This window comes from Lepidochelys kempii, chromosome 2 (assembly GCF_965140265.1).
Source record: "Lepidochelys kempii isolate rLepKem1 chromosome 2, rLepKem1.hap2, whole genome shotgun sequence".
Lineage (NCBI taxonomy): Eukaryota > Metazoa > Chordata > Testudines > Cheloniidae > Lepidochelys > Lepidochelys kempii.
Window position 1 is genome coordinate 81,515,787 of NC_133257.1, and position 19,050 is coordinate 81,534,836.

The 19,050-nt window shown below is 39.8% G+C and overlaps 2 protein-coding genes across 7 annotated transcripts in view; one reads left to right on the forward strand and one right to left on the reverse strand.

The window, feature by feature from the left end:
• Positions 1-16,081, forward strand: part of OSBPL1A (oxysterol binding protein like 1A) — a 207,892-nt gene extending 191,811 nt beyond the window's left edge. The window contains exons 28-33 of the mRNA XM_073331361.1: positions 3,690-3,742; positions 4,534-4,661; positions 7,418-7,623; positions 7,854-7,938; positions 10,756-10,815; positions 16,047-16,081. Of these exons, the coding sequence (XP_073187462.1) occupies positions 3,690-3,742; positions 4,534-4,661; positions 7,418-7,516 (280 nt within the window). The 3' untranslated portion in view covers positions 7,517-7,623; positions 7,854-7,938; positions 10,756-10,815; positions 16,047-16,081. The remainder of the gene's footprint in view (positions 1-3,689; positions 3,743-4,533; positions 4,662-7,417; positions 7,624-7,853; positions 7,939-10,755; positions 10,816-16,046) is intronic.
• The window catches only part of TTC39C (tetratricopeptide repeat domain 39C), a 61,127-nt gene that overhangs the window by 24,563 nt on the left and 17,514 nt on the right, over positions 1-19,050 (reverse strand). For 5 of the 6 annotated variants that reach the window (XR_012157238.1, XM_073331370.1, XM_073331367.1 and 2 more), the window contains 4 exons: positions 18,790-18,918; positions 12,371-12,485; positions 11,015-11,369; positions 9,528-9,696 (listed from right to left, as the gene is read on the reverse strand). Coding sequence is in view for 5 of the 6 variants with exons in the window: in XM_073331370.1 (XP_073187471.1) it covers positions 9,528-9,696; positions 11,015-11,369; positions 12,371-12,485; positions 18,790-18,918 (768 nt within the window). In the remaining variant the exon portion in view is untranslated. Of the gene's footprint in view, positions 1-9,527; positions 9,697-10,900; positions 10,987-11,014; positions 11,370-12,370; positions 12,486-18,789; positions 18,919-19,050 lie in introns of those variants that run through there. The other variant, XM_073331371.1, reaches the window with a different exon arrangement.

Genomic DNA, 19,050 nt, shown 5'->3' on the forward strand with positions numbered 1-19,050 from the left:
TAAAATAAATACATTTAATAAATATTACTTTTAAAATAAGTTCATTTTAAAGAAATAAACCTTTTGTTATGTTTCAACATGCTGAATGATTTATCTACTTTTCCTGGGGCGGAGGGATAGCTCAGTGGTTTGAGCATTGGCCTGCTAAACCCAGGGTTGTGAGTTCAATCCTTGAGGGGGTCATTTAGGGATCTGGAGCAAAAATTGGGGATTGGTCCTGCTTTGAGCAGGCGTTGGACTAGATGACCTCCTGAGGTCCCTTCCAACCTTGATATTCTATGATTCTATGAAATGTGCATTGGGAAAAATCATAAAATATTTAAGTAAAAGGAAGATTAAAGTTCTATACACACATTTAAATAAAAGGTTCCTATTATTTAGTGAAAGTAAAAATTGACCCAGTGAGGTAATCTAAACTACATGCTCTCTCCACACCTCTCCTAAAAATTACTAAAAGCTGACTTATTTCTCAAGAAGAATATTTCAGTTTAGAATTACTAGAAGACAGCTTTAAAAGAAAAGCTACCCTGCAACAGTCATTTCCTACATACGCGTAATAAGAGTTTTGTATAATCTGGGTGAAATTCCTAGACCCATAGACTTCAATGGGGCCAAGATTTCACCCTGTTTGTATTTTAAAGTGAAGTTCTCCACAACCCACTTCTTCAATTTCCTAAAAATTTTTTATTGAATATGTCTCTCATACCTTTCTCTAACAGAGCAAAATTGTCTCTCTTTTGTGGACACTCTCAAATCAGTTTAGAAAGGACTTATCAATTCAACTCATTAGTTTTGAATTGGCCTACATCAAATTGATAAAAGTCATTTCTAAACCAGTTTAAGAGTGACCACACAGAGGTTTGCAACAGTTTAACTAAACTAGTGTAAGTTTGTACACAGACAAGATTTTATGCAAAATCAGTCCTGAATGAAGTTCCTTAGTTGGGCTGATTCATATTTTGACAAAGATTTTTTATAATCTCACCATTTCACTGAGGGGCACACCTCTCATCACTTCAAAATCAGCATGACCCAGCACCACTATCTCTGACAGACTCACATACATACTCCATGCACCCATACAATGTATTTTTATTCACACATACATGATAAGATCTTCTAAAAAGCCTGATATGTATTTCCACTAGTCAGTGTTGACAGTAAGCAGAGGAGTGAAAGGGATCCATGAATGAGTAAAAGCAGCCAACAAACAAGTATAATATAAAGCTTCCAGGAAATCCTTACTAATTTTATGTATCTCATGACACCAAATGAAAAGATGGTTGTTAATTGCTTTTCATGGATTTGGCATGGGGTGGAGTGGTTTTGTTTAATTTGCTCCTTTGTCACCTCTGGGAATACCATTTTAGTTGCTAAGGAACTATTTCATTGTAAAGTATGTTTGCTGCAGAGACATAAAGTAACTCCCTATGGGAGTAAACCACAATTATAACGTAATAGTGTAAACATGCACAGCCTAAATTATATAATTTTCTTGTACAGAATGTTTGTTGGTGTGATGAGAGAATATGCCCTGGAGAAAGTGAAGAAAATTTTTTTTATGACAGTATAATTAATTGTCCAGTGAGACTGCATGAGTGAGTTATAGTATGTTTCATTTGCTCTTAAGGTTACCAAGATGTCATCAAGGACCCTGTGCATCTGTGTATAGTAAAGTTACTTATGTAATATACCTTTCATCTACTTACACACTTCAATAATATATTTTAAAACAACTGGCAACACACTTCTAACATTATAGAATCATACCAGTTTCAGTTGTGGTTAGGCAGAAACTTCCAAAATAAATCTATATTTTCAAGATCTTACAATCTTCTGAAAAAGCTTTAGAAGAAGCATAAGAAGCTTCATCTGCATTCCAAAAGTCAAATTTGAGAAATTTGTAAAATTTTGTTCTGAACATTTTTGGACAGCTGTGTTAAAACAAAAACAAAGGACTCAGTCCTCTTTTACATATCTGAAGATAATTTGATTTGCAAATAGAAAGGTTGTATTTGCAGAACACCACATGCTGTGCAATGATTTAAGCTGATTACGTGGTTTCTCTAAATTTATACTAAAATGTGCCTGCCTGTGGAGCACTGAACATAGAAATAAATGCAGCTCTATTTCTTTCAAAGTCTGATGCTGTACGATACATCCTCAAATGTTTGTAGGACCCTAAGGGCCTTTAAGATCTTGATAAACTTCCTCTGTGCATGAGGCCCAGTGGACTTGTCTTTAAGACATTCCTTGACACAACTAAAGTTCCCAATATCTCCAGATCTTGCAATGATGCTTCAATGCCCTTCTTTAAGACTCTGGGGTATTGATTTCTGCTTAAGGTTGTTCCTTAAAATAAATGCATTTCTGAATCTTTATTTATTGATTTAAAAATAAACCAATGGAACTGTAAATGACTAAAAACAAGCTAATGCAACATTAAAGTTTAGATGTGCTGACTGTAGAATGTGAACATCTCAAGTTATGACTCTCACAACAGCAGTCAGTCACTCAGCCCCTTGGTACGTGTACATTAGCATGAAAGATTACACAAACAGTATAACAATCAATAGCCCCTTTACATATATGTAGTGCCAATTAAAACTATTGAGAGAACCATAAGTTTAATTTTTTTGATTTAGTACTTCTAAAATCTCAACTACCTGCATGAAATTTTTATTTATACTGAAGCCAAGATTTACCAAATATGGTAAATTTACTCCACAGCATTGTACTGAACCTCTCCAATGCCAGCTAGCTTGGCCCAATGCTAGTATTCTCCCTTCACAGTGAGCCAATCTCCCTTCATTGTCAACTAGTTTTGTCAGCTTTAAAGGGGCCAAACTAGCAGTTATGGAAGCCTGCCAGCTATGGAAAGTCCCACTGTTCACTGAGCTGGTCCACTGTTATGGGCATACATGTATTAGTGGTCTGGTAGAGTGTGCAGAGTACTGTACTTCGTCAACAATAAACCTGGCCGGGTGCCTTTGCCCCCTTAATGGATCTTGTGGTCATCGGGCGGTTTGCTCGAGATCTGCCGTGCCAGCTATCACAGGGGGAACACACACACGCAGTCAAACATCTATCAACATCTAACCAAACTTGGTAGTACAGTATTTTGGGGAAAGTTTTCATCTGGGACATAAACCAATCATACTTAAAATAAAGGGTTAGTTAAGAAACTCTAATGCTTACTGTTAAATTTCGCCTGTGATCTCTATATTTTTTCAGTCAGAGCTATACTAACACAATATCAACTTTCAAGTAATTTTTTTTTTAATTCCACAGTGTCCTAGGGATGGATGGCCTTTTAAAATTAGCTGCAAATATGAATGTTTTAGTGCAAGAAGCTTATTCTCCTGACAGGTAGAGGATGTTGTCTTGATGGCTAAAAGCTAAATGAAATACAAGAGTTGTGAATACTCTCACTTACAGTCTGACCGAAACATACAGTTAAGGGTTTGTTTGTTTACTAACAGAGTCACTAGAAACCTGGGAACAGATTTTCAGCTGGTTTATGTTGTCATAGCTTTATTGAAATCGATGGTGCTATAAAAATGTAATCAGCCGAGCTCTGCCCACTGTCTGGTGTGGAGGGACTAAAGGGCTTACACAAATTAGGACTTTGTCAGATGTTCATTCTTTCTGGTTTATCTTACTTGATGGTATTAATCTGTTGCTTTTAGATATTTCAGTGTGTGGACATTCATCCCCCTCTATCTAGGGAGACAAAGTGCTGGTGAGTGAGTAAAAGAAATAGGAGAGAAACACCAACAGCAGAAAGGCTGATGAACCTTAGTTAAGGATTGAATACCATCCTTAACTTTGTCCATTTACCTGATACCATTATCCCTATCTATTTTCAGTTACTGGCCCTGGACACTAGTGTAACAATTAAATAATATTGTTACAAATAAATGGATATTTATCAGCAGAGTTACCTTAAACAAGTTTTGTCTGGGAATATATTTCTATCTACTTAGCTACTGGTCTCCAGTAATGAGAAAGGCTCCAAGGCACAGCCAAAAATGCTGATTTTCAGGTAGCTTGATATTAGAAATAATTACATTATTTAAATATTCTTCAGATACACTAAATACAGTGGTGCCCAAACTTTTCTGGTCACACCTCCCATTACCAGTAATAAAATCTGTCCACACACACCCCCTCCATTACTGCACGGTTGGTTCAGTGCAGAGCTTGGGCTGAAGGCAGAGCTGGGGATGGGGGAGAAGCTGGGACTAGAGGTGGGTTGGGGGCAGAGAGGGAATGAGGGCAGAGCTGAGCTGGGGCTGGAGCAGGGGGTGGAGAGGAGCTGAGGCAGGGCCAGAGCGAGACTGAGGCCGGGTTGGGGCAGAGCTGGTGGCACTCCCTCCCTGTCCCCCATGTACCCCCCCCCAAAATATTCCTCCATGCCTCCCCCTAGGAGGATGCACCCCACAGTTTGGGGACCACTGCACTAGTGTACCTGAAATGTTCTCATTTTGCACTAGTGGCTTAAAGTTGTGTACAATACTCTTTCTCAATTAGTTTTAGCGGACAATACTACAAAGATGGAAACAGACAGACAATTTACAAAGGTATGCTTGCAGATTTGGCAAACATATCAGACAATATCACCATCAGACATGCATGGAACATACAACATTCCTGAAAAGGTGAGATATCTGATCATTCTACGAATGTAGACTTGAACCTCCTGTCTTACTTCCATTCCAACTTTCCTGTGTCATCCTTCCCTTTCACTTGCAGCCAAAATTCATTAATTTCAACATATCTAGAAGACATTCAAGACTTTATCCCTCAAACGAGCGATTTTGAGAAAGTGGGAGGATCAGCTCATTATATCCACATGTATAAATCCTACTACAAGGCTGTTTCACAGAAAACTACTGTCAGAGACCAACCTCCCATGCTACTCTATATATGCTTTTCAGAGTATAAAGTTTCAAAACTTCATAACACAGTGGTAAATTCTCCCTTGATACCCTGTCCTTTCTTGATTTTCCTCCTCTCAGACTTGACAGTCCTTCCTCCTCCCATCTCCCCCTATTTATCCACCTTACACAAGTTTTGTCCTTAGACCCCTCTTCTTTTTTTCTACATCTTGATGAGATTGCAAGTTTGGTTGATAAAGGTAATAATATTAATTAATATACTTAAGTCTTTTGTAACACATTTGACTTAGTGCCACACTTTTTGATTAATAAATTAAAACAATATACAACTAACATGGCAAACATTAAATGGATTAAGAACTGGCAGGTCTCAAAATGTAAAACAGGGAATAGTCATCAAGCGGATATGTTTCCAGTGGGGTCCCATAGGGATTGGTTCTTGGCCCGACGCTATTTAACATTATCATCAATGATGTGAAAGAAAATATAAAACCACTGATAAAGTTTGCAGATGACACAAAAGTTGGGGGAAGGTAAATAAAGAAGAGTACAGGTCACGGATTCAGAGCAATCTGGATCTCTTGGTAAACTGGGTGCAAGCAAACTATGTGTTTTAATGCAGCTAAATGCAAATGTATACATCTAGGAACAAAGAACGTAGGCCATACGTATAGGACGGGATACTCTATCCTCGGAAGCAGTGACTCTGAAAAAGATTTGGGGGTCATGGTGGATGATCAGCTGAACATGATCACACAATGTGATGCTGTGGCCAAAAGAGCTAATGCGATTCTGGGATGCATAAACACGAGAATCTTGGATAGTAATAGAGAGGTTATTTTACCTATGTATTTGGTACTGATGCGACTGGGCTGGAACAGTGTCTAGTTCTGGTGCTCACAATTCAAGAAGAATGCTGAAAAATTGTGGCTCTTCTCTGAATCCTCTACAAGAATGATTAAAGGATTAGAAAACATGCCTTACAGCAGGGGTTCTCAAACTGGGATATGTGACCCCTTGAGGGGTTGCAAGGTTATTATGTGGGAGTCATGAGACAGGGGCAGCACCAGCCTCTTCCTGGTGAGGGGGATGAGGTGGGCTAGACTTGTGGTGTGCCAGGGGCTCTATGTGGGGGAAGGACACATAAAGAAACTGTATCAGTATCACTTTTCACAGCAGATTTAGTGCCCCATTGCCCCCCTTACTTCTGTGCTGCTGCTAGTGGCACAGATTTCAGAGCCGCCCAGCTTGGAAGACAGCACCACCGCCAGCAGCAGCGCAGAAGTAAGGGGGGCAATGGGGCACTAAATCTGCTGTGAAAAGTGACATTGACTATGTTTCTTCACCACCCCCAGAATTAAACAGTAACTATATAAAAAAAGAATTCTGCTTTTAACAATTCAATAAAAGTGTTTTATAGTCTTAATTTAAAATCAGTGAAAAAAGGTAAATTCATTTTAAATAGGGTTATAAACTTAGCATTTAAAAATAGCGTTAAATATAAAAAATGTGTTTTTAATTTATAAGGGTTCCCCACTCAGAGGCTTGCTGTGTGAAAGGGGGTGCTAATACAAAAAGTTTGAGAACCGATGCCTTACAGCAATTGAACTCCGAGTCTATCTAGCTTAATGAAGAGAAGGTTAAGGAGCGACTTGACTACACTCTGTAAGTATCTATCTGGGCATCAAATATTTAATAATGGATCTTGAATCTAGCAGAGAAAGATATAACACAATCCAATGGCTGGATGATGAAACTAGAAAAATTCAGACTGGAAATAAGGCATACATTTTTAATGGTAAGAGTAATTAACCATTGAAACAGTTTACCAAACGTTGTGGTGGATTCTCCATCACTGACAATTTTTAAATCAATATTGGATGTTTTTCCAAAATATTTGCTCTAAGAAATATTTTGGGGACATGTTATGGCCTGTGTTATACAGGAGAGCAAACTACATGATCATAACGATCCTTTCTGGCCTTGGAATCTATGAATCTTATCCCTGGGGGGACATCCTCCATTTGCATGGCTTCAACTATCATTGCATATCAGTGCATGAAACTCTCAAATTTACCTCTCCACAGTGATCGTCTTTCTGAGTGTCCAGTCTGGCATATCCATCTGTCTCTTATTTGGATGGCTGGTTTCAGTTCAAGGTTTACATGGCCAGACTGGACTGCTTGCTTTTTATACCTTCACGATTAACACCCACATGCAGTACAGTATGCATTTGTCCATGTCATCAATTGAAATTACACAACATACACATTGAGCATGTACAGGCCCAAAGAATATAAAAAACCCCGTGCTGCATGCTGCCACTCACAGGACTAATATGTAAAGCCTAAAAATTCTATTTGTCTATCAACCACTATTAGAACTATTGGCTTTAGATATACACAAGCTATTTTGAATCCTTGAAACATGTAAACTACTTTGTAATCAGCCAGCTATTTTGAATATTCACTGCTGGTAAAATAAATGAAATTCTAACTGCAACATGTTTCCTTTAGGACAAAAAGCAAGGCTTATGTTTAGATGTCTCCCAACATGACCTTAAAAATCAGAAGATTCCTTGGCAGATTTGTAGGGTTGGATTTGTCTATATATAAAATGAAATTCAGTTCAGCTGTTGAAGTTTCATCAGGAGTTAAACACTACATGCTTTCCACAGGCCTCTACTTAAGAAATACTCTTTCAGGCACTGACAACTTCAAAGGTAAGTCCAATACACTTCCGTTGCATCACATTTCTTTTCATACTTGCTGTTTCTTAAAAACATTTACATTTAAACAAGGGCTTGCTCCTTCCCAACTCAGTCTTCTTCTTACTGGATTACATACCTGAGTCACAATATTGAATTTGTGATATCATTAATTAAATGTATAACAAATACATCAGTTATTCATTTGATATTTGAGTTTGTAACAAAGTATTCTATTTCCATAGCAACACAGTGTCACAAGGATACAATACCATTCAGGACATAGCTGAAAAAGCTGGCTTGTGAAGGAAAAACTTCTTATAAAAACAAGTAAGTGCAAGAATGGCAAAGAGAATACATAAAGTAAATCTCTGCCGCCTTCTTTCAAGTTCACACTAGTATGAAATTTTCCTTGACGTGGAAGTGCTTTCTCCTCACTGACTGAGATGAAGGAATACTTTTAAAGTGACTATGTAAAAACCCTCTTAAAAGATCTGCGCCCTGTCTATATTCAGGGTCATAAAGGTTCATTTTATTGACAGATTTTTTTTTACTGATTTTATTCTGATTAGTCCTACAGAGACAATACAGCTATAGCTTATATTCCTTTTCCTACATCAACAGACATGTTAACAGTTCCAATTACAAGGTCAGATTCTGGGATGAACCATTACCAACTCTACATTTTTTTGAACTACTGTAGTGTGTATTTTGCATAGCTATACCTATTCCACCTGAATATCTTCAAAAACCCTTTGAAACACATTCAACTACATGGAATGCCTGTAGGATTCAACAAAAGGCAATTAAAATATTTTTCCACCCACAAACAACATTAAAATGATGCCTAAAAAGGTGGTTTGCCTGGGACAGCACAAAATCAGCTCAGATTGGAAACTTAGAGTATTTCTAGGTAAAACCAAACAAGATGCAAATAAATCTGATCTGTCTTATAAGGGAAGACTGAAAGTCTAACTCTTGTTATGCATGCTTCCTCCCCAGAAACAGCAGGCTCTATTATGAGAATCAACCACAAACCACAGCAGATATGAGTGCATTAAGGTCAGAACTAACCCTATCAGTTGCGTTGAGATGGAGCATTTCAGCCCAATGGCTGTAGTTTGCCCAAAAGCAACATTTAGGATCCCTAGATGACACAATGCAAGAAGCTAGCTGCTACCGTTTTTTTATTATAGCAGCCCTGAGAATATTCGGATACCGATAGATGAAGCAGCAGCAGATGAGAGAGGGTGTTTAAAGCTCTCTTGTCTGCCTCAAACTAGTATGGGCAGACAGAAAGGACAGGATTCAGAGCCAAACTGTGGGGCTACTGCAGTAGCTGAAGAATACCTTTTCAACACAGATAGCATTAGTGAATCTTGTTTTCAGGGAATAACCCTATTCAGCTCATACCTCACTATGGGAATTAAGAATACTCTGGTTTGATGTCTAAGCAGCAAAGGAAGTTACCTAAACTTCAGGAAGTTACTGAAAGGGGTTACCTGTACTGGATAGGTCAGAATCAGGCAAAGCACATCAGAAAGGAAAACAATGTTTTCTACTCATGTTTTCAATACATTCAGATTTCAATACGACAAATTCAAAGCTTAAATACCTTTTAATACTGCAAGAAAATATGATTTATAGCAATAAATACATTTCCTTTTATTAAGGTGTTGCAAACCAACTAGCAAAAGAACAAGAATCAGATCTTGATATTTAAGTCAGTTGGCCAGAGCTAAATTACAATAGGGCTGATTCAGACTGTGGACTTTAAGGTGCAAAAGAGCAATTTTTAAAAAAAAAAATTTTCCCCTTCATGTCTGATTTATTGAAGTCTGTATTGTTTTAACGTAATATATTCAACATTTATGATACAACAAAGAAAAAATAATCTGGAGAATGAAAGTAAAAAATACCTCTAATCGTTGTATTCTTCCCTTAAAGAACATAAACAGAGAAGAATTTGGATAAGCAGCTTCTTTTTTCAGAAGAATCTCCTTAGCCTCTTTCAGTCCTGCCTTGTTATCGCTGCCATCCAAAGCAAAAAAGGGACGAACTACTGTGTGGTACCACAGCAAAGCTAATCTGAAAGAATACACAAAAAGAACGATGATTACTGTTTGTTTACAGCAGATGAGTTCTATTATAGAGGCACTGACAAAAGATGCAGAGCATGATTCTTCTCTTGCTTGCCCTGACTTTAAGCCAGTGTCCTTCATTTCCTTAAATTGATTTCAAAATTACACCAGAATACATGAAAGTAGAATTAAGTTCACAATTTCCAAAGCATTAGATGAGCAGGGTTTTTAAAATCTCTAGAACTAAGTACAGGATAACTTTTTAAAATAATTACGTTCGTAAAAATACCATAAAACAAACAACAATTAAAGATGGGGGGGTTGGGGGAGAGAGAGGAAGGGATACTGAGCCTGCTGTTCCAAAGCGTTGACAAATAAATTACCGAGATCAGACTTATTGTGGGGGGAGATCAGGGCATGCCTGTTTCCTGGGCCAATTGGTGCGGGAAACACAAAGAAAGGATGGTATTCTCAATTTTCCCCACAATATAGATTATATGAAAGTGACTAATGAATGAATCTTCAGGGCATATTAAAGCTTATCATCAGATCAGAACTCTGATCTTTCTCTCCAAGCAGAAAGGATTTAGCACTGCATTCCACACTTATAGCAGTGGTGCACTGTAGTTCCTAGGCAAACCCAGTAGCGAAGGTATGAACTTTGTGGCACTGAATAGCAAAAAGACCTTCATAAAGGGCTGTAAATTAAGACTGGGTGAAAAATAAGCCACAAAAAATACCAGAATGTGCATAAAGAGTCAGGAAATCTTGTTATATGAGGGATACTCCTAAAAAGGCCAATATATTGAGTACCCTTTTTGTGTGTAAAAATCTCCAGTGTTCCCAAACTTCTGCAAATGGGAATTAGATAAAAATAGAAAAAAGTAATCACATTAAAGTAAGTATATATAATGAGTAGGTAGAAGTTTATAGTTTTTATGACATGAACATTTTCCCCTGTACAAGGTGCTAAATAGCAAACTAATTAAATATTTCAGCTTACTTTGGTTTTTAGGATATCCTTTAAATTACTGTTCTAAGCGCAATAATTTCTCCCTATTCATAGGAACTATTCTATGACATAATACAAGGCTTTGGAGAATAACATCACCAACACAATCTGAAGGCAGGTATTAAAAAAAATTAATCATATATTATAATGAAACCTAACAAACAATGGCATGTTAAGCAACAATTTGAAAGCTTTTTACCTGCTGATGTTTCCTTTAAAGCAACAAGCTTTTATTTTATTTTTTGTTTCTTTGTAGTTCCACTAACTTTCACTATTAAGTTATCTACCAAAGAATTTCAATATAGCTACTCACGTAGCTAAAGGGGCCTTCATGTCCTTACTTTCACTTGCATACATCAGTGATGAAAGCCCCTGTAGGCGGTCTCCAGGAAAACCCAGCAGGTTGATGATTTTGAGCAGGTTTGGGGGCACCATGGATATGCAAAGATGAAAAAGTCCATATCCAAAGCTAACAGCACCTTTCAGTCTGTTTAGCGAATCCTCTGTTACACCTTCTGCAGCAATATGATTATCATTTGCAGCATCAGAAGTCAAGGATTCCTGAGTTATCTTCTTTTGATATACTTCCTGAAGTGTATTAATGTCCATGTAGCATTTATTGTAAATTTTCCAGGCTTTTCGAAGGATCCACCCACCTTTTATATATGCTAACAACAGAAAGAAAATATATCTCAAGGGTTTAATTCCAGATACAGAAACTAAAAAAGTCATAAATGGTCATTCATAGAATGACAAATACTATATAGCAATTTCTCTTTATTTAAGCTGATTTCTCTTCATGACTACAAAAAAGTTCTGTAGGATTTTGTAGCAACTGAGATTCTGTTACCTGGAGATTATCTAATTAAACATCAAATTTAAAAAGAATACTATCACATATTTTTGATCCAAAACCTGATTTGATTTGTAAAATCTAGAGAAGATCTTTAATAATAATAAAATAAAAATAATAATGCGAGTTTATACAGTGCTTTTTAGCCAAAGATCTTAAAAACAATTTATAGCACAAATTTACTACTCCCTGTTGTAGGCAGACAACAAGGATGATGCAGATGAACAGAGAAATAAACAAAGAGTAAACAATGCTGGCTTCTGCTACTTTACAACACATGGTGTGGAGTAGGATGAACACAGTGCCTGGCAAATGGAAAGTAGCAAGCCCTAATTTATACAAATCAAATATACATTATTTAAAGGCCCTACTAGATATGTATACATATTTATATAAAAATATATAAGTATCTTTAATCCTAAATAAAAATTTTAAATGTCTCATTTTTGCACTACTGAGACCCAACTTTTAAACCTAGCAAAAACTGGCAAAGAACCTACAAATATACCCTTTCACCTGCAAAACCTTCTATTTCCATATGCAAATGAATAATTGCATATAATATTGGTGCATGCTCACATACCAAATCTGTGTGAACAAATACAGGTTTTTAGGGCACAATGGCTTCACATTTTGCGGACACATTCAGTTTTGAAATATCTAATCCCTCATTTCAAATGGAATGTCTCTCCTGCACACAAAGCAACCATCTTTATCAATGTGGGTAATCATTTTTGCACTTCAGAGATCAGATGTTACTACTCTACATGCTATGAAAAAAAGAGACAGAATATTATTATTATAGTCACACCACACCTGACAATTCCTGTTTTACAAAAGAAAGTACAGCCAGGTAAACTTGACAGTCTGCTACAATTATCTGTCTCTGTAGTCGATCCATCATGGATGGTGCAGATTTTCGGCCATCGGCCTGTTTGAAATATACAAAAGCAGGGTTTAAATGATTTTAATTTCAAACTAAACTCCTATAATCTGTGCAATATTTATTAAATCACATAATTTATATTGTATAAATCTTTCAATTTTGACTTTCACTTTTGACAGTTGGTGCACAGGCAACCTTGATTTTCCAACAAGTTAAACATATTCGTATGAGAACTCTAATAATCCACAGTGGGTGTATCAAATTATATGGAAAAATATTTTTTAGAACTCGATTAGTCTATAATCAACACACATAGCAATATTTCCCTGACTTAGTATAGCCATTTCCAGAAAAAAAATTTCCCCCCAGCAACAATGCTCAATTATATTACCTTAAATAGTCTGAAAAATTGTACAAATTAATGCACAGTATATAAATACGAGTTTTAGAATTTCTAAATTAACTTCAAGCATATTATTTATTCAAAATTACACTTAAACGTTACGTACTCTATTATCAATGTCAGATTTCCTTAGTGTTGAAAAGCACATCTAAAGAGAGTACCAAATTTCATTTCATTCAGAAGTTCCCTAGTTAGTGTTCTTTAATTTATTATAGTGCCATAGCTGTCGATGGGCTTTTGGAAAGAAATTTATATTAAACAAAAACAAGACCAAGATCCTTGTCCTTGAGAGACTTCTCAGTTAAACACAAATGTTTTGTTCTAAAAGATACCAGAGGAAGTTTTTGTTACTCTCCACATACCTTACAATATAGAGAGGTATTAAGCATGCATAATACTTTACTTACTGATTTATGCATACATAAAAGTGCAGTTACTCTCAGAGTCACTAGAAATGCGATGGCTAGGTGCTAAACGAGGAGACTTGGGCCTGGCAGTCCTTCATCCTTGAAAATCTTTCCAATTACCAGATAGCAAGATAGTATACCCTCTAAAGAACACAGATCTTTTACTTTGTATGAGCATGGCTAACCACCCTTTTTCTGCAACAATAAACCTCAACTTTTCAACTCGACATGTGAAGAGTTATTTTATACAACTCTGAAAAAAAGTTACCTTCCTTTTGTAACTGTCGTTCTTCAAGAGGTGTTGCTCATGTCCATTCCATTCTAGGTGTGCACGCCCATGTGTGTGGTCATTGGAGATTTTTGCCTTAGCAGTATCCGTAGGGTCAGCTGTGGTGCACACTTGAGTGCTGCGCTCATGTGTCGGTATATCAGGTGCTATCGGCCATATGCCCTCTCAGTTCCTTCTTGCCGGCAACTCTGACAGAAAGGCAGGTAATGGAATGGACAGAGCAACACATCTCGAAGAACAACAGTTACGAAAGACAAGTAACTGTTTTTTCTTCAAGTGCTTGCTCACGTCAATTCCATTCTCGCTGACTCACAAACAGTGTCAATGGAGGTAGGCTCGGAGTTCACGGTCTTGCAGCTTGCAGCACTGTTCTGCCAAAGCCAGCGTCATCTCAAGCTTGCTGGATAAGTGCATAATGAGATGCGAACATGTGTACAGATCACCAGATAGCGGCCGATCTCTTGGATTGGTACCTGTGCCAGGAAGGCTGCTGACGACGCTTGTGCCCTACTTGAGTGTGCTGTCATCATCTCTAGCAGATGCTCCTTCTCCAGCTCATAGCAGTAACAGATGCAGGCCATGATCCAGGATGAAATCCTCTGAGCAGAAACTGGGCGACCTTTCATTCTGTCCGCCACCACAACGAACAACTTCATTGACTTATGGGATGGCCCTCCTGACATCCAGGGTGTGTAGCCTGTTCTCCTCATCTGACGTACAAGACTTTGGAAAGAAGACGGGTAAGTATATGTCCTGCCCAGTATGAAACTGGGAGACAATCTTGGGCAGAAATGATGCGTGCAGTTGCAGCTGGACCATATCCTTGTAGAAGATCTTATAGGGCGGTTCTGAAGTAAGTGCCCTGATTTCGGACATCCTGTGGGCTGACATCGCAACCAGGAATGAAACCTTCCAGGAGAGAAGCAGGAGAGAGCAGGAAGCCAGAGGCTTGAAGGGAGGCCCCATGAGCCTCGACAGCACAAGATTCAGGTCACAGGGAGGGACGGGATCCTGGACGTGTGGGTAGAGACACTCCCGACCTTTCAAAAACCGGCCCGTCATGTCGTGAGCGAAGATCAAACTGCCTTGGAATGAAGGATGGAAAGCGGATGTAGTGGCCAGGTGGACCTTGATCAATGACAGGGACAAACCTTGGAGTTTGAGGTGCAGCGAGGCCTGCGCAGCCCGGATACGCCGTTCTGAGGCTCAGCATGTAAACCTTTTCCACTTGGCCAGGTACGTCACTCTGGTGGAGGGTTTCCACCTAGTCAGCAAGACCTGCCGAACACGGGCCGAGCATTCCCGTTTGCCCGCGTTTGGCAATGCAGAAACTATGTGTCAAGTACAGCACCTCCATGTTTGGGGCAGAAGGCTGCCATGGTTTTGGGACAGCAAATCCGGCCAGAGAGGCAGCTGCAGTGGGGCGGCTACCAAAAGGTCCAGCAGCGTGCCGAATCAGTGCTTGCAAGGCCATGCAGGGACTATTAGGATAAGCTTTGCCCTGTCCTGATTGATGGTCACAAGGACCCTGTGAAGGAACAGCACTGGTGGGAAGGCATACATCAGAGTCCCCAACCACATGCTCTGTTTTTTCTGGGGGATGGAAAGGGCCCCTGTCCATCCCCTGGATGGAACAGAATACATGGCATTTCCTGTTCTGCCTGGATGGGAACAGGTCCACCTGGAGAGTCCCCCACCTCTGAAAGATTATGCTGACTGCCTCCGGATGGAGTGACCACTCATGGCGAGAAGAGAAGGTCCTGCTGAGGTGATCTGCTAAAACATTTTTGGTTCTGGGCAGGTGTGCAGCTACCAGATAAATGGCATGCTGCACACAAAAGTCCCAAAGGCTGAGAGCTTCCTGACAAAGGGCCAACAACCTGGCTCCGCACTACCTGATGATGTAATACATCACAGCAGTATTGTCCATCAGGACTGCACCACTTTGCCCTTCAGGTGGGGCAAGAAAGCCTGGCAGGCCAGGCGAACTGCTCTGAGCTCCCTGATGTTAATATGAGGGCCAGACTTTCCCGCAACCAGTGGCCCTGGGTGCTTGGCTCGCCCAGATGGACTCCCCAACCCAGGTCCAAAGCATCGGAGACCAGGGTCACTGACAGGGACAGGGCCACGAAGGAAACTCCCTCCAACACTGACCCAGAATCCAACCACCAATCCAGGGACAATCAGATGTGATCTGGCATCCTGACTACCCGGGTCTAGGTTGTGCCTGTTGGGGATGTAGGTTGACACCAGCCACGCTTGCGGAGGCCGAAGATGAAGCCGGGCATGACTGACCACATATATGCATGCGGCCCAACAACCGCAGGCAGGTGTGACTTGTGATGAGCATGTGATTCTTCACATGGGAGATCAGGTCCAACATGGCCTGAAAACATGCTTTCACAAGAAAGGTTCTGGCTTGTGTGGAGTTCAAAACTGCCCCAATGAACTCTATTCACTGGGCTGGCATTAAGGTGGATTTTTCCCTTGTTTATTGACAAGCTCAGGTCACAGCAGGTGGAACGCACCAGATCGAGGCTCCTCTGCACTTGTTCCCAAGACCTGCCCTTGATGAGCTAGTCGTCAAGATATGGGAAGACCTGGACCCCTCAGCATCTCAGGTAAGCAGCCACTGGTGCCATATGTTCTGGGAACACTCTCAGGGCCAGAGAGGCCAAAGGGCAGCACCGTGAATTGAAAGTGGTGTCCACCCACTATGAAACGAAGGAAACACTTAAGACCTTTGAATATGGAAATAAGTGTCCTTCAAGTCAAGGGCAGCGTACCAGTCTCCTGGATCCAGGGAAAGGATGATGGAGGCCAAGGAGACCATGCGAAACTTCAACTCTCTCAGAGACTTGTTGAGGCGACGCAGGTCCAGAATGGGTCTGAAGCCCCCTTTTGCTTTTGGGATTAGGAAGTAACAGGCATAGAATCCCTTTCCTTTCATGTCCTGAGGGACCTCCTGCATTGACCACAGGTGCAAGAGATTCTTGAACTCTTGAATGAGGTGTTGCTCGTGAGAAGGGTCCCTGAAGAGGGATGGGGAAGAATAGGGGTGGGAGAGAGGGACAGCTGAAAATTGCAGGGTATAGCCCCGAGATACTATGTCCAGCACCCAGCGGTCTGAGGTGGCCTGTGACCAGGCCAAACAGTAGGTACGAAGACAGTCAAGGAAAGAACAAGGTGGATACGGGGAGCTGACTGGGGCGTTGCTCTTGAGCACACCTTCAAAACGAGCGCTTCTAGCCCCCAGGATGCTTTGCCGGGCTGGGCTGCGTGGGTGAATGGGGAGGTGGAAGGGTAGAAAAGCTCATGTCTCTATCCCTTCTCCTTGCAGACCCTTGACAAGGCCTTGGAAGGAATGCATCTTCCTACATATTTGTACAGCATAATGGAGCCCCAATCACAAACAAGACTTTTGGATATTTGTGACCCAGGGACCCCTTAGTGTCAACTGGCAGAGGGCATAAGAGGTGGTGCATAAGGGTCTAATATCTACATAATAATGCACCAAAGGGTGGCATATGAAGTCTCTACCAATAGCCAGTAACACACTGGACATCCTAATCATTACAAGATGCATGTACAGATGTTATTTAAGGAATTAGGTATCTATACTGAAAACTATTTTTCTTAAGGTACAGGAGTTAAGATCGGTCTTCAGAAGGTATAAACAGGCTCTGTTCAGGATGGGTGTAGTAGACATTTATCTCTCTAGCTGGTCACATGAAAGATCTACAGGAAAAAATAAAAACAAGGTGTCTTGTTTATGAGTAAAGACTGTTTTTTTCAAATATAACCAGGGGGTACTGTAGTACACCCCAGGTGCTTCACTGAGGAGATGAATTGTCAGCGTGTTCTGTCTTATGAAAAGAGGGTCAGAGTCAACCTGGCTAGAAAGTACTAGAAAGATTTTAAGTGAGCTAAACTTTGTTAGACAAGATAGTATCTTGTTAATTAAATCTAGGCTCTAGAAGGCATTAGGATTTTATTTTATATGTAAGCATGTGTTTCCAATACTTTCACTTGCTACTTCTAAAATCTCTACTCTTTGTTAAATAAATTTTTACTTATTTTGACTAAACATATTTAAGTGCTGTGTGTTAAGTGGAGCAGTGATCCTCAAGTGAAACTGGTAAACTGGTATGTACTGTTCCTTTGAAAGCAGTGAATTTCGTGAACCAGTGGCAGACACTCCAAAGGGATGCTCAGGGACCTCAAGGGTTGGAATGTGCCTATCTGTAGAGAGAGCTGGGCCTGCGTAGGCCTAGAGTGCTGGTGTTGCCTGTGGTCAGTGGGGCTGGGGAGCTGATGCCTGGAAGGCACAGACAAGCCTTCCTCAGGCTAACAGCAGGCTGCACTGAGGTGCCTCACAACACTGGCTACCCCTGGGAAGTGTCACAAGATATTACTATGTATAGAAACTAAACAAATAATTATCCAGAGTAATCAGATAATTCAGCAGCTGGTCAGTCCCTTAAAGAGTACATGTTGAGAGGACACAATATTTCTTGGCATAAATCACAGCTCTTCTGTAGAATCACAAATTCCTTGTACAAAAAAAAAAAAAAAAAAAAATCAGACTCCAGGTAGCTCCTTAGATAACTCCATCTCAACAAAGCCCAACTGATTCAATTCTGAGAGCTCACCATTAAACCCCAATGACATCCAGACACCAAAATCACCAGGTTACAATGAGGAACCAGAGTCAAGAGCCTCCTCTAAGAGCTGATAAAAGCAGCTGGTAACCTGACAGATACTCCAGTTGGGAGGGCAGACCAGCAGCAGAGACCACCACAAAAATCAGTGAGGTTATGACTAAACACTCTGTCTCTGATGCCAATATGGGTATGGCATAGCCTCTGCATTGAAATGGAAGAGATGATGGTTGTGCTACTCAACATTACTCAGAATATCTAACCCACCAAAGACAACCATATGGGTGGCCCTATGGGAGCTGTCCTCAACTCTGGGTAAATCTCTCTCAAATTTCTAAAATGCCCATCACTCTGGTAATTAGCCTCTCTAAACCTAGGAATTCCATATGCCAGCCCATCTGAACTGACACTGTCATGCAAACTGAAATTTTAGAGAACAAACATACCACAAAGATTCCCAACAGCAGTTCTGACATCAGCTCAGCCATGAAAACTCCTCTTGAATGCCAACGAGAAAAGGAAAGCTAGAAGGAAGTTTTCACAAACAGTTGCACACAATAGTTAATATTTTTACAGATGCTCCACTTACATTCCTTTTAATTTTATTCTTGATTGTTTCTATAACTCCAGCTTCTTCACTCTCACACAGTTTTTCTGTGGCTTTTAAATCATCACAAGCCAACTGCATTTTTTCTTCTTCAAATGTCATCATGGCATTCTTTCAAAAATAAAATGCAAAAGATTTGAATGACAAAACAAGAAAATTTACATCAGCTATTGGTGCAGTAACTATAGAGAAAAACAAAATAAGTCTTTTTAAAACACATTTGAGGATTAAATTGCTACTCAA